Source organism: Neoarthrinium moseri (assembly GCF_022829205.1).
Source record: "Neoarthrinium moseri strain CBS 164.80 chromosome Unknown scaffold52_Wmoseri_CBS_16480, whole genome shotgun sequence".
In the NCBI taxonomy this organism is placed as follows: Eukaryota; Fungi; Ascomycota; class Sordariomycetes; order Amphisphaeriales; family Apiosporaceae; genus Neoarthrinium; species Neoarthrinium moseri.
This window is the reverse complement of record NW_026055166.1, coordinates 107,539-119,608: the sequence shown is the minus strand read 5'-3', so window position 1 is coordinate 119,608 and position 12,070 is coordinate 107,539. Positions and strand designations below refer to the sequence as shown.

At 54.9% G+C, this 12,070-nt stretch overlaps 2 protein-coding genes across 2 annotated transcripts; both read right to left on the bottom strand.

Annotated features, from left to right (window-relative positions):
- Positions 1-161: 161 nt before the first annotated feature.
- On the bottom strand, positions 162-1,418 carry JN550_010288 (uncharacterized protein; the record flags this gene model as incomplete). Its single annotated transcript, XM_049308526.1, has 1 exon — positions 162-1,418. One exon carries the CDS (start codon positions 1,416-1,418, stop codon positions 162-164), a length of 1,257 nt encoding a protein of 418 aa, XP_049167717.1.
- Positions 1,419-2,929: 1,511 nt separating this feature from the next.
- Positions 2,930-4,646, bottom strand: JN550_010287 (uncharacterized protein; the record flags this gene model as incomplete). Its single annotated transcript, XM_049308525.1, has 3 exons — positions 2,930-4,222; positions 4,274-4,512; positions 4,568-4,646. The coding sequence occupies 3 exons, from the start codon at positions 4,644-4,646 to the stop codon at positions 2,930-2,932; spliced, it is 1,611 nt and encodes a 536-aa protein (XP_049167716.1).
- Positions 4,647-12,070: the final 7,424 nt, after the last annotated feature.

The window sequence follows — 12,070 nt, the reverse complement described above, 5'->3', positions numbered from 1 at the left end:
TGTTCCAAAACCAGAACGCCGATGACCAGGTATCAGTGATGGTAATGCGTCTAAACCATGCTCCTCCGAGCCAGTGTATACAAGAATGCCCAATCATGTCCAATGATCTCTCCAACAGACTAGTAGCCATTCGCGTCTTTTAGTGTATACCCAAAATGCCGTTATAGATCTCCTATGTCTTCCCTCCCGTCTCCGGCGATGAGCTCCGTCATATCCCTCATCCTGTAATCCAAGATGGGGGTGATCCAGTTGTCCTCGACCAACGAGTACGACTCGGGGGCGTTGTCCTTGGGCTTCCGCGGGTTGATGGCCCAGTACCCAAAGTCGGCATCGATAGCCTTAAGGAAGCGTAGCAGGTTGCCCCAGTAGTTGGCGTCCCCGTTGCTCGGGTGATGCGGCGCGCCGAACTCGCCCACCCACACGGGGGCCACGTTGCCCTCGACCAGGTAGGCCCAGTTGCTGCGCATGGCGCGGATGAAGGAGGCGTAGCTGCGCTTCGAGTAGCGGCCCTCGGAGCTGCCCCAGCCGGACCAGGCGTAGACGTGCGCCGAGTAGACGAGGCGGTTGTCCACGTCGAGCTTGACGGGCCGCTGGGCCGCGCCTGTCAGGTCGTTGCCCGACTCGGTCCCGCCGACGATGATGAGCCAATCTCTCTTCATCTTGAGGAGCCGGTTCCCAGCCTTCTCCGCCGCCGTCGCCCAGCGATCCCACGGCATGGTGCCCCAGACGCCGCGCACCTCGTTCCTCAGGTCGGCGCCGATGACCCGCGGGTTGTCCACAAACCGCTCCATGATGGTCTCCCAATGCTGGATCCAGTCTTCCTCGCTCTGCGAGACCCTGCACAAGGGGCCCAGGTGGTCGTTCGCCCAGCCGGCGTCGCACGGGTCCGCGCCGCAGCACCACGTCGCCGTCGTGATGTGGTTGTTAACGATGACGGCGATGCCGGCGTCGGTCAATGCCGTGACGCAGGCCTCGAAGATGTCGAGGGCGCGCATGCCGACGAGGTCCGGGTTGGCCGTCAGCAGGTGGGGCAGTATATGGGGGTTGAGCATGACCATCTCGTCGGCGTAGGGCAGGCGCACGCTGTTGAAGCCGAGCATGCGGATGGACTGGGCGATGACGGACCGATGCTGGACATCGAGCCCGCCGGGGATGAAGAGCTCATCGCTAGCGCCGTACCAGTTGACGGAGGACAGCTTGAAGCGGCGGCCATGGGTGTCGACGATGTCGCGGCCCTTGGTCGACAGCGGCAGCGCATAACTCGCAATGCTGGCCTCCTCGGCCGGGGGTGGCAGCGAGCGCTGCGCAAAGAGCTGCGCGCCCGGGTCCGGGACCCAGGGCGTCCCGAGGGCGGCCTCGGCCTTCCACAGGTAGTGGAAGTAGCCGCCCATCAGTAGCACGCTGAGGAAGATCAACATGGCGGCCGGTCAACGGCGATGCCACGAGCTATGAAAGTAGCGGGTTGTAAAGGATGCGTTAATGCGATATGCGAATTGCAGCTGGCAGACAAACGCAACCCATCGTCGCCTCCGAAGTCTGCCTTGGGGGGAACGATACGGAGTTGATGATGATGACGAGGTTTGCGACGCCGATCCGTGTCGCCGGAACCAGCTGAAGGGCCCATTGGTGACGTTGAGCTTACCATAGCTTCTTCCCCCCATAGGATTGGAGCATGTGGGGTGTGGGGGCCGAGCGCCGCGGTGTTCTGACAGGGTTTACTATAGGTCCGAGGCATGCTCGCCCTAGTTCCCCCTAAGAGCTTAACTTGCTCTGTAAAGGGCACTTCAAGTCCTGGCCTGGTTAACCCCTCCCAAACCTGATGGACGGAATCTTTGTGATCCATGTAATGTTCTAGTAAAACCAGAAAATGACACCTACAAGAGCCGCACATGGTAGTGGTTGGTTACATGTATCAGGCGCGGGAGCATCCGAGGTGGCGTCAGCTCACTGGTTGCAAGACCACAACCTCAGTTGTTCTTCCCAGCCGGCAGCCAGCCCGATAGCAGTCAAAAGAGGCCCCTACAAGTGGGCTCAATTAAAAGTAGGAGCAGCTCGACCAGTTTGATAGTAACCACGGGGTTATATATTAGTCTAGCTTGTGGCGTTTCAAAAGCAGGCTTGAGCTCGTTCACCTAGGGAGAAGAGATGCCATACCAGCCTTCTACCCAGTGGCCAATGGACTTAGGAAAGAGCATAGAGCCACGCATAGTACCACGCATAGTCCCAATAATTTTGCTTATAACTATACTGCTAGCTTACACTAACACCAAGTCTAGTGCACCGCTCCTAAAAGCCACCGTGCCTATAAGCCGGAGCCCGGTCATACGCTCACTTCGCATCTCTTGTCTCACGGTACCCAAGTAGCCATAATCGTTGGAACCAATCTAATCGTCATATTTCTGAGAGAGAGGAGCCCGGATGGGGGCCAATGAGCTGTAAGAGTCGGCAGAGATCTGCCCTGGGTCATCATTCATCTTGACCTACACGGACGGACGCAGCTCTCAATTACCAAGAAAGTGACAGCCTCTCCATAGCGAGTATGTGGTATCTTATTTAGCCATGTCTCATAATATACTGCAATATATACTGGGGTAGTGATATTTTCAGGCCATGGCTTCATCCCAATGGCCGACGTCTTTCGTACAAGCTGGGTAGCGACAGCATGCCTTCATTCGACTGTGTTTAAAAAAAAAAGTGTATCCTCCAAGGTGCTCATTTTATCCAATACGCCGCGCTGACCCCTAGAAAGAAATCCTTTAATAGAAAGGAGTGACCATGCTGATCGCGATCCTGTACAAAAGTGCACGCTGACTAGCCCGGTGAACCAGTGCAGGAATGACACACGGAATACTGTTGCACGTGGGTGCATAAGTCTTGATATTAATTGTAGTGCATTCATCGGGCTTTCCCCGTCCCATTGCCTTTTTCTTCATATCCTGTTCATGCCCAACGGGTTCATGTCTTCATAGTCTGAGCCATCTGCCATACGGCGAGATTGCGGCTGAGGGGTGAAGGTCTGCGGCGGTGGCGTAAATGCTGGCTGTGTCTCCCACGTTACTTGTTGAGACTGAGGCGGCCGAGGTGAAGAAAAGGATCGCGAATGCGGCTGGTAGCGCGTGGCGGCTGGTCCGAAGTAATCGGGAGTCTGACGACCACTGCGTGGGCTGACGGGGGATTTGGTTGCGCTAATCGGCGTTAGTATGGATTCCGCTTTTCCGGAGTCGCGAGACAACATTTCATAAGATCTGGGGTCCTTCTTCAAGTCCAAACGTGCGTCTACCGACACGAATTCCTTCTTGGTGCGGTTGCCGCCGAATCCGAGCAAGTACTCCTTCCAGCCGTCGACCATGGACCAACGTCCAAGGAGGATAAGGAGCCAGATGCCATTCATCTTCAGCTGAGTTAGTACGCCCTCACCTCGCCCCTCTTCGAGAATAGGACTTACTGCAAGTAAAATAAGCATCGCAATTACTGTTGGTAAACTGACAGTGATGGCGCTGGCCTCTTTCAGGCACTTGTTCTTGTCGCCACGTGCGCCATAAAGGCAAATAATCCAAGCCTGGGCTTTCGCGTTGTTGGGGTCATTCTTGACGGTCTCGAGCGTGTTGTCCAAGAAGACGAAAGTAACGGCGAAGAAGATGACATCGCAGATAATAATCAGCACAATGACGATTCCACGCCACTGGAGCTGTATCACACGGCGAACTCTCCGGTAAGCTTGACGAGGCGTCATTGTTCGTATGCTGCTGGAGTACGCAGGCAGGCCCGAGTTCTCGGTTGAGGCAGTGCTGTCGGCCAAGGATGCGAGGTAGACTTTAATGCAGTAGCCGAACGTTGCAAACTGGATAATGACCGTCAGGCCAGCAAACACCAAGAGCGGAATCCAGAAGTCGGCCAAGCTGTTCTGGTGATTGATGTGACATGTCTGCCCAAATCGGAACGACACACCACTGAAGATGAGGAGGACGGTTAGCCCAATGACAGGAATACCCCATCCAAGCGCTTGCGACAGCCACATGAAACTGCGGCCAACAACCATTTGCCAGCAGATCTGGAGATGCAAAGACAGTGCTCTCAAAAAGATCCACATGACACCTCCCCATCCACCAAGAAGAAGGAATGATCCAGAGGCGGCGCATATAGGACTGGAAGCCATTCCATTGGGGGTGATCTCATCGTAACATTGGTCAGGTTTCCCAGCCAACGGGATGATGAAACCGAGCTGAGAGCCATCAGAAAGTGATTCTCCATCTTTGCCAGCGATATAACTTACATTCATTAGAACAACCGCAACCGTCAAGCAGATACTCAAATAGTGTCGATGGGTCTTTTCCACGGGCAGGACGATCCACGATATTAGTAGGAAAAGACAGCAAATCATGCCCACAACGTTGATCCAGCTGGCTATGGAGGTGAGTTGGCTGAAATTGTCTGGGTATGCCCAATCGGTCATGGGGCATGGCAGGCAACATCGCATTTGCCCAAGCGACTTGCATAGTCGACCAGTGGTATCTGCCTTACGGTTAGTCTCTGGCGCCATGCGGCCCAGGCTCGTCGTGTTACTTACATCCACCATCGCCAAAGCGGTCTTCTTGGTAGAAAGGCAGAGGGCAATTGCCCCGTAGCGTCGTGCTTGTGTTCGCCATGTTGAGTGTGCTATATGAGAACTGCTTGGGAGGTCTGACTAGACTGGGCGGTTGCGGGGCGCCACGAGCAGGTCGATATATACTGGGCGCGGCTGGATGGAATGAACGGATAGGATGGTCGCCTCCTTGGGCTGCCGAAACGTTTCGTGGGCGTTGATACGGCTTGAAAAATGTCCAGCAGATCGTATTTTTCCTCCCGGGTTTACGATATTCTCTTTCAAAGAGTTTCACCAATAAGCGAGATCCAGGAAAGTCGGGATGGTATCGGGCACGGGTGGTAGACCGAGAAAGCTATGACACTGCCGTGGGGGTGACCGTTGCAAGGAGTGTCAGCTAGCAGCTATTCATGGCTTCTGGACCCTATGCTGATGAGGCACTTCTCATACACGAGGCACCAGAGCATGAATGAAAGAACGGAGCCAAATCACCAAAAAGAAAGTGTACGACTGATCTCTTGCGAGATGGAGGGTGGGTGGGCACGTAATAAAGGGCTCCCAATATCTGGGGATGGACCGGCCGATTGTGGTGGCCACTCGACAAGACGCAGGCCGACAAGGATGGCAGCAGACATTTTCCCTCTTGCTCTTGTTGATCTAGTGGACCGCTAGCCCGCGCAGGGACCTAATGAGGGACTGCTCATGGGCCGTCCAGGTAAGATGAGCGGGCCTCTGGACCCCCCTGGAGCGTGTCTGCTGGGGTGCATACAGGGGGGAGCGGAGGAGGCACATCGCTCGCGTCCTGGCCGGGGACTGTGAATGGTGGGGAGCCAGGCCAGGGCAGGTCCCAACGCCGGCCAGTCCTCAGTGCATGACCTGCGAGAGGGTTCGTGTGGCCAAGCCTGCCGTGGAGGGTATCGCAACCGGGATTCGCGCATTATTTCTTGGGTCCTCGGCTTGGCCTTGGTCTGGCTCCATGGAGGGCCGCCATTCGTCAATGCGAGCGGCGCATGCATGCGACCTGGGGAACGGAGCGAAGGACGGGCAGCGCCCATGGCAGCACAGCACGGCACCGCGAGCGCGCGGGCAAGTTCCAAGTGTACGTACGAGAAACGGGGCACGGCTGGGTTTGGTGTGGAGCGAACTAAAGGCAGCAACTAAGTTACCTAGAGAGAGAGTGAGACCGTCAGGTTCTCCGACGGGTTGCGCAAGATGCGGACAGAGTGCTCTGACCCCTCCAGCTGGGCATGATGACAGCTCTGGCAGGAGATGGGCAACATGGGGCACCTGGGGCCCGGTGGCTTCCGCGAGAATAGCACACGCAGCAGGCAGTCTGGAAGGGGTGTGGTCTTGCATTCATTTGGGGCAAGGGTCAGACAACTGGGTCGGCCGCTAGGGATGCCCCTGCCAGGCCGAGCAGTCCCCTGAGCGAGGAGTGCACACAGGCAGCCAGGGCGCCCGACCGAATGGGGGCTAGAAGACTGCGCGAAGTCGTTCCAGGCGTGCCAAGCCTGCCCCTCTGGTGCCGGGCTGGAGGGCGACGCTGGTCTGCTTTGGGGAATAGAACGACATGGGCGGCTCCACGTTCAGCATCCGACTTGCGACCAGACACTTGCCGATGCAACGGTGCGATGGGATGCACACCTCACAGGTATTGGCACCCGTCTACTTCGGGCGATTGATCATCGCGACGGGCAGAAGTGGAGGACTGGATGGAGCGCCAGGGTTATATTCCCGCGATAAGCTTTGGCGACTCGAATCGATATTGTTGACCGATGCCGTATGGAGTAAATCCAGATCCACGTATGATTCGATGAGGCTACGGGTGTGCCTGTTGGGCCTGCGGATTCAGAGATCGACACCTGCAAGTAATCTGGGGACATTGATGAGCCGGATCGCGGTGGCTGACGCTTCCGCCGATGTCAGATCATAGATGTCAGCGTATACGGCGTGGACACTGGGTACCGCTGTCTCCCCGTTTCGAGTCCTTCGAATCAATCGAAGGATTAATTGACTTGGTTCGCTACTTGGGGGTGGGAGATGGCGTATAACCAACATCTATAGAGAAACCCCCTGACCATCGCAGGTGTAACTTTTGGGCTATATTTGCAAGTGAAAGTGTCTAACTAGGCCGCGCTTGCAATAACCATACAGAACAGGAATCTGAGTCGCTGATGCAACACGAAGTCCTAGGCGGCACAATGCCCGTACCAAGGTACCTACCTACATACACACTTCTCTTCGGGCCCTGTCCGCCACAAGGTCACATTTGTGCTACCGACGGCTGATCGTATCGCGTACCTGAAATCGGCCGCCTTCACATTTCGGCAGTACTCGAAGTCCCAAGTCTGTACGATAGCGAACAGCAGGCTCGAGCTGAAGGGATGGGTTTCAGCTAGTCTACACGGTGGACGGACTCCAGACCTAAGGTTGTGCCTGTGCGGGCTCTCCGTCGTGCTTGAGCTGTGACAACGGTGCCACGCTGCTAAGTCCACTCCACCTGACAAGCGGCTCCTCTGCCATCACTTGACTGGACCTGTGTTTGTCAGTCGTGATCTGGTGTTCTTCGAGTTACAGGCGGCCCTGCGCCCCAGACAATTATTGATGATCCAGGCACTTACTTGATTCACCGTACTCGGGAGTTCCGATACCTGTCGCAGTTCAGCAATACCAACAATGAGAGAAAAGCAGCCCATCAGGCTTTCCCGGAAACTTGGTGCGGCTAAAACTGTGACCAGAAGACCTCGAAGTCTGGTAGGAAAGGAAGACTTAAAAAGAACAACAGATGTCGGCCGGCTATTTTGACCAATGGCAGACAAAAGTTTACGCTGTGTGTCTCAGCCCTGCCAGGCCCATGCTGTATATACTAGAGGAACAATATAGGCTACGGTCTAGTCAAGGCCCGCCTCTTTGCAGTACCAGAGTGTAGAGGTGGCTGAATGAAGACTAGTTGCGCGAGAGGTGCGCATCCCAGTGCAAAGTGTAATTAAGAAGGCTCGCAAACAGGTTACTTATTGGTATTCAGCCCGGCGGGACTACACAATCGCTGCTTGGCTGCGCCTGTTCATGTCATCTTCAGTCAGCACGTTCTGCACCGCTACAGTGCAGCAACGGCTTCTCACTAACACAGATCCGATCTAAGACACTCGGGAGGCGTCCAGTAAGCTGCAAAGAAGACGAAGTTTCCCCGGCCAATTAGAAGGGTTCAATGGACATGTTGGTAGTGGAGGCGTGGAGCGGCAGCAGATTTCGGTAGCCTGTCAGCTTTCGAAGCACAGCCCTCGAATTCTCACTGGTCCGTCTGTCACGAGTTCTTCACCACTCAGAGCTTAAGGATGCTCCCGCAATGGCCGCGGAACCAGAATCCTACGACCGTTTAAAAGTGGTCTTTTCTTTTACAGCATCTTGGATCATGGATCATGGATCATAGGTCTTGAGCCACCAACAGGTGATATATAATATGGAGCTTACGCCGGACCATCGTCGTAAACCACGGCTGGATTTCTTTACGGTTTCCATCATATAGGCGATTGGCTACTCCAGCCCTTGCAGTATTCTATGGCCCCGTATTTCATGCGTCGGCGCGCTTGGGCCACGATCACGCCAAGCCGCATTCCCTAAATGACCATGTCATGTACATAAGCTGACATTCGGGAAGGCTTATGGTTCGGGATTGCGTCAGATCCAATTCGCTGTCGTTGCGGCACGAAATCGCTGCATATGAAGCTATGCGGAGTATTGGCGATGCTCATTTCCGCCGCGGTCGTTTAACGCGTAGAAACCGCGCTGTGTTAGTTGCCAACATCCCACTTTCTGCCCCTCATAGACCTGCTACAACACCAAGCCGTTGGCGCCAAAGTTCGTCGTCATCTCACTAGTCATAATAATCTAATCTCAGGCTCGGCACTGTCGTCAGATTTTGGCGCCTTGGTACCTGACTACAGAACCACCTGCCTGCCGCAAGGGCCGGCTAGTGTGAGATGAAGTGGACCACGCGCGACCGCCCCGAAGGAAAGCGGCGATGGCTTGGGGCAATGGGCACTTTGACACAGTAGACTGCCAACCGGCGAGATTCTGATTGACAGAGACATCGGTAGTTATCAGACATCGTACAACAGCGCCTCAGGTCGCTAAAGAAAATAGCTTCCCTGCGTTACGTTCAAGACTAGCTACCCTCCATTCCCCACATAAGCGAATCCCGCACGACTGTGGGTGCGTCTGTCGTTTCTGCTTGTAAGCTACTTGCTACTTGGTTGATAGTTAGGTGATACCGGAAATGCCGTGCACTCGGTTTAGCTCTGCAACTTCAGTGTCGGTACCAGAATTTGAAGCCATGTACCACGCAGCGGGTGCCCGCGACGGTTTCAGTTGTGGCAGCACAACCACTTGTGGCTTGCTGAGACCTATCAACAGGAGGGTGCTCTAAGATGGGCCGGCAGGTATGGAGCAGGCGTCGTAAGATCTGCAGCTATTGGCGGTTGGAGCGACGCTCGACTTGAGTTCTCGTGACTCTTTGACTCTCAACACTAAGCTCGGTGACTGACGTGGTATCTCTAACGGCCCAAGCCCCCGGTAGCGCGGCACTACCCATGCCCACCACGTTCGGTTCTCTGCTCGGGGTGCTACGTAGCTAGGGAATTTGCTGCTTCCATCGATGAAGATCCGTAACAAGCCCATCGTGGTTTCGGATCCATCCGATGCCTCGCAGGCCTCGTAACCTCAGGATACGTCACTTTGAATACCCTATCGCTAGAGTGATTACCAGCTGAAACTCCAGAGCTGGAACAAACACACAGCAAAGGCCCCCCTGATGGAGCGGAGCTCAGTTTTCCGTTCAGTCCTACGTACGACTGGTCGCTCTGGGCCGAGAAGTTTGTAAGTGCCGATTCTAGTGCGAAGTCGCATTGCTCATCGTTGCCAGATGCGAAGTCTATTTCGAGGGTTTAGCGCACGCGGTGGTGCTTAGTTTGGATCTCCAACCTAGTCCCCGAACTATCACGTAGTGAAACGACTATACCTGATACAAAAGTGAAAAAAATGATGGCCTGCGCGCCAAGACGCCAGGCTACGAAGCTGACTAGTTTCAAACACAGACAAGATCAGTGACGATCTGGGGCACTATGTTAGTCGTGGAACAAACATACTTCTCAGTGAAGGGAAACATTCTAGAAACGCATAACCAGTCGGTCGTCCTGAACACAGCATGCCTCTTCCGGAACTAAGCGTGGGTGTTGGTCTACCATAGCGCAGTAGCGGTCCGACTAAGTCGGGGACGGCATTATAGTGACATAATGGCCTTTCTATTAATGACCAAGCCCCAAGCCCCAAGCCCAATGTAACGACTTCGAGTCGACCTCGGGAAAATCCACCTAGGCATTAATTCATGTGAGGGGATGATAAGTGGACAACACGGGTCTTGATATTTTGTTGGGTCACAGGCGATGCTCGCCTGCTGACGGACTCCGACCATCCTGATGGAACGCATTTTCCATCGAGAGAATCTGAGACTCGAGTGGCTTTGTGTCGATGTAGTTCCGAAGTTCAGCCAAAGTTTACTTTTCTTCTAGAAGCGCCATAGATGTATGGTATCAGCACCCTATCGACCCGCAAGGGCGGTACCGACAAAATGCAGTTATTTCCGTCAACGCCGCCTAGTACCTGCAATGAATTTCAGGAAAAGATAAAGAAAATGCATGCAAGAGTCTCCTGATGCTCAACGTGTCCAGTGAACGAAGCCAAGAACGACAAAACCGGGGTATTGAACATGTAGCTTGCAGTTTGACCGCATGACGCAGTTTGGGAATAGTATGCAAGTCGCTGGATTCGACAGCTTCTGTAAGGGGCCAGCTCCCAGTAGCTCGGGACCAGCGAATCGTGGGCGTTAGTACACCTCCCTTTCGGCATTGTGATCAATGGTTGGGACGAATCTCTAACATGTGGCCGCAACGCCGAACTTTGACCTGTCAGAATGACTTTCTCATCTGTCTGGCTGCGGCGCAAGAGCCGCAACGTGCGTGAATCCGTTGATGCAAGCATCGTGGTTGATCTCGGCAGTTTTTCCTCGACCACAGACCCGTTCGATTCGACAAACCCAACACCCATGGTCCCTGAGAACCCACGACTCGTCGGTTCTCAGCGGGTTCAAACCATGCACTCGACGCGGCCGTTCAGGCACGCTGAGGGAAAAGCAATTGCAGCCGTAGGCCATTTCGGGCATCCCTGCAACACGACACGGCCCCGGGAGTGGCTAACGTCTTTCGGAACCCATCCCCGATCATGCAAGCCAATGCGCCGAGTGGGCCGCAACCCCGGTCGGAGCTGACAGGTCGCGGAGCAGAAAGGTACCCAGGGGGTTTTGTCTGCCTCTTTTCGCCCAGCTGCGGATGCAACGATGCAGGTCGGAGGTAGTGTACGGGTGCAGCCTCGACACGGGCTGTCACCCATCAGTTCTTGTCTGCATGTCGCATGGGACGATTCAGCCTGCGTCGAGCGGCTCTATTGGGTAATGGCCCACGCGTGCTGGTACGGAGCAGCAGTCTCGAACTTCCAAGATTAGATCCACGATCTGGAAGTGGACTTGTTTCCCAGACCACCGAAGCGGGGGCTTGCGACGTTGCCAATCTTTGCTTTTCAAAGGACGCGACTACAGCAAGGGTTCATGTGAGGCCCGAGTTCCCCAGGCTCGTCTACCACAGTGCAGTAAAGTTTAAGACACTTCGGCATCGCCCATCTGCAGGCGCGGATGGCGTAAACGGCCAACGTGGTCTGTAACGGTCAACGCAGTCATCGACGCTGTCAGCAGGGCTGTATTCAATGCGTAGCCTAGTCTTGCCGACCCCTTCTCTGCAGAATCAGTCACACATGGAAACCCCTTGAGGCTTCGGGCCCCGAGAACGCACGACATCGCTACCAGAGTAGATGGGCGTGGTGATGCTACCATTGGTTGTTGACCGAGCTTACAAGACCTCGATTACCACCTCGCTGGGCGCCTTTGGTGGTATTGTCAGTGGGAGATCATACAGTGGTGGATAACCTCAATGCCACCTCACGGCCTCGGGGAACCCTGGTCGTAGACGGACCTCCTTGGCAGTCACTGGGCAAGCCGATGCTTTGGACGAAGCCAAGTGCCATAAGGCTGCGCAGTTTGCCAGTTTGACGCTAGAAAATGGCTACTTTTAGCAGGGCTTCGGATGATTTGTTGCTCTCGATACATGATACAGGAGTATCTAATGTTTGATAACCATGCCATCGCTGCGAGCCACCTGTCAGCCTTGCACGATCGTAACCAAGCACCCGGGTGCTCACGCCGCTCGGTTAAGTTGACTCTCTCTTTCGTCACCGCATGAACCGCCTTCGTACGTCGTGAGCCATGGGCGTTGAAACTCTTCGTCAGGTTTGAACCACAATCTACGCAGACGTGGGACAATCCACTTCGGCATCGGCACCCTGTGCCAAGAGCCCACTTCGAAGACGTCGTACGAGCGAGAG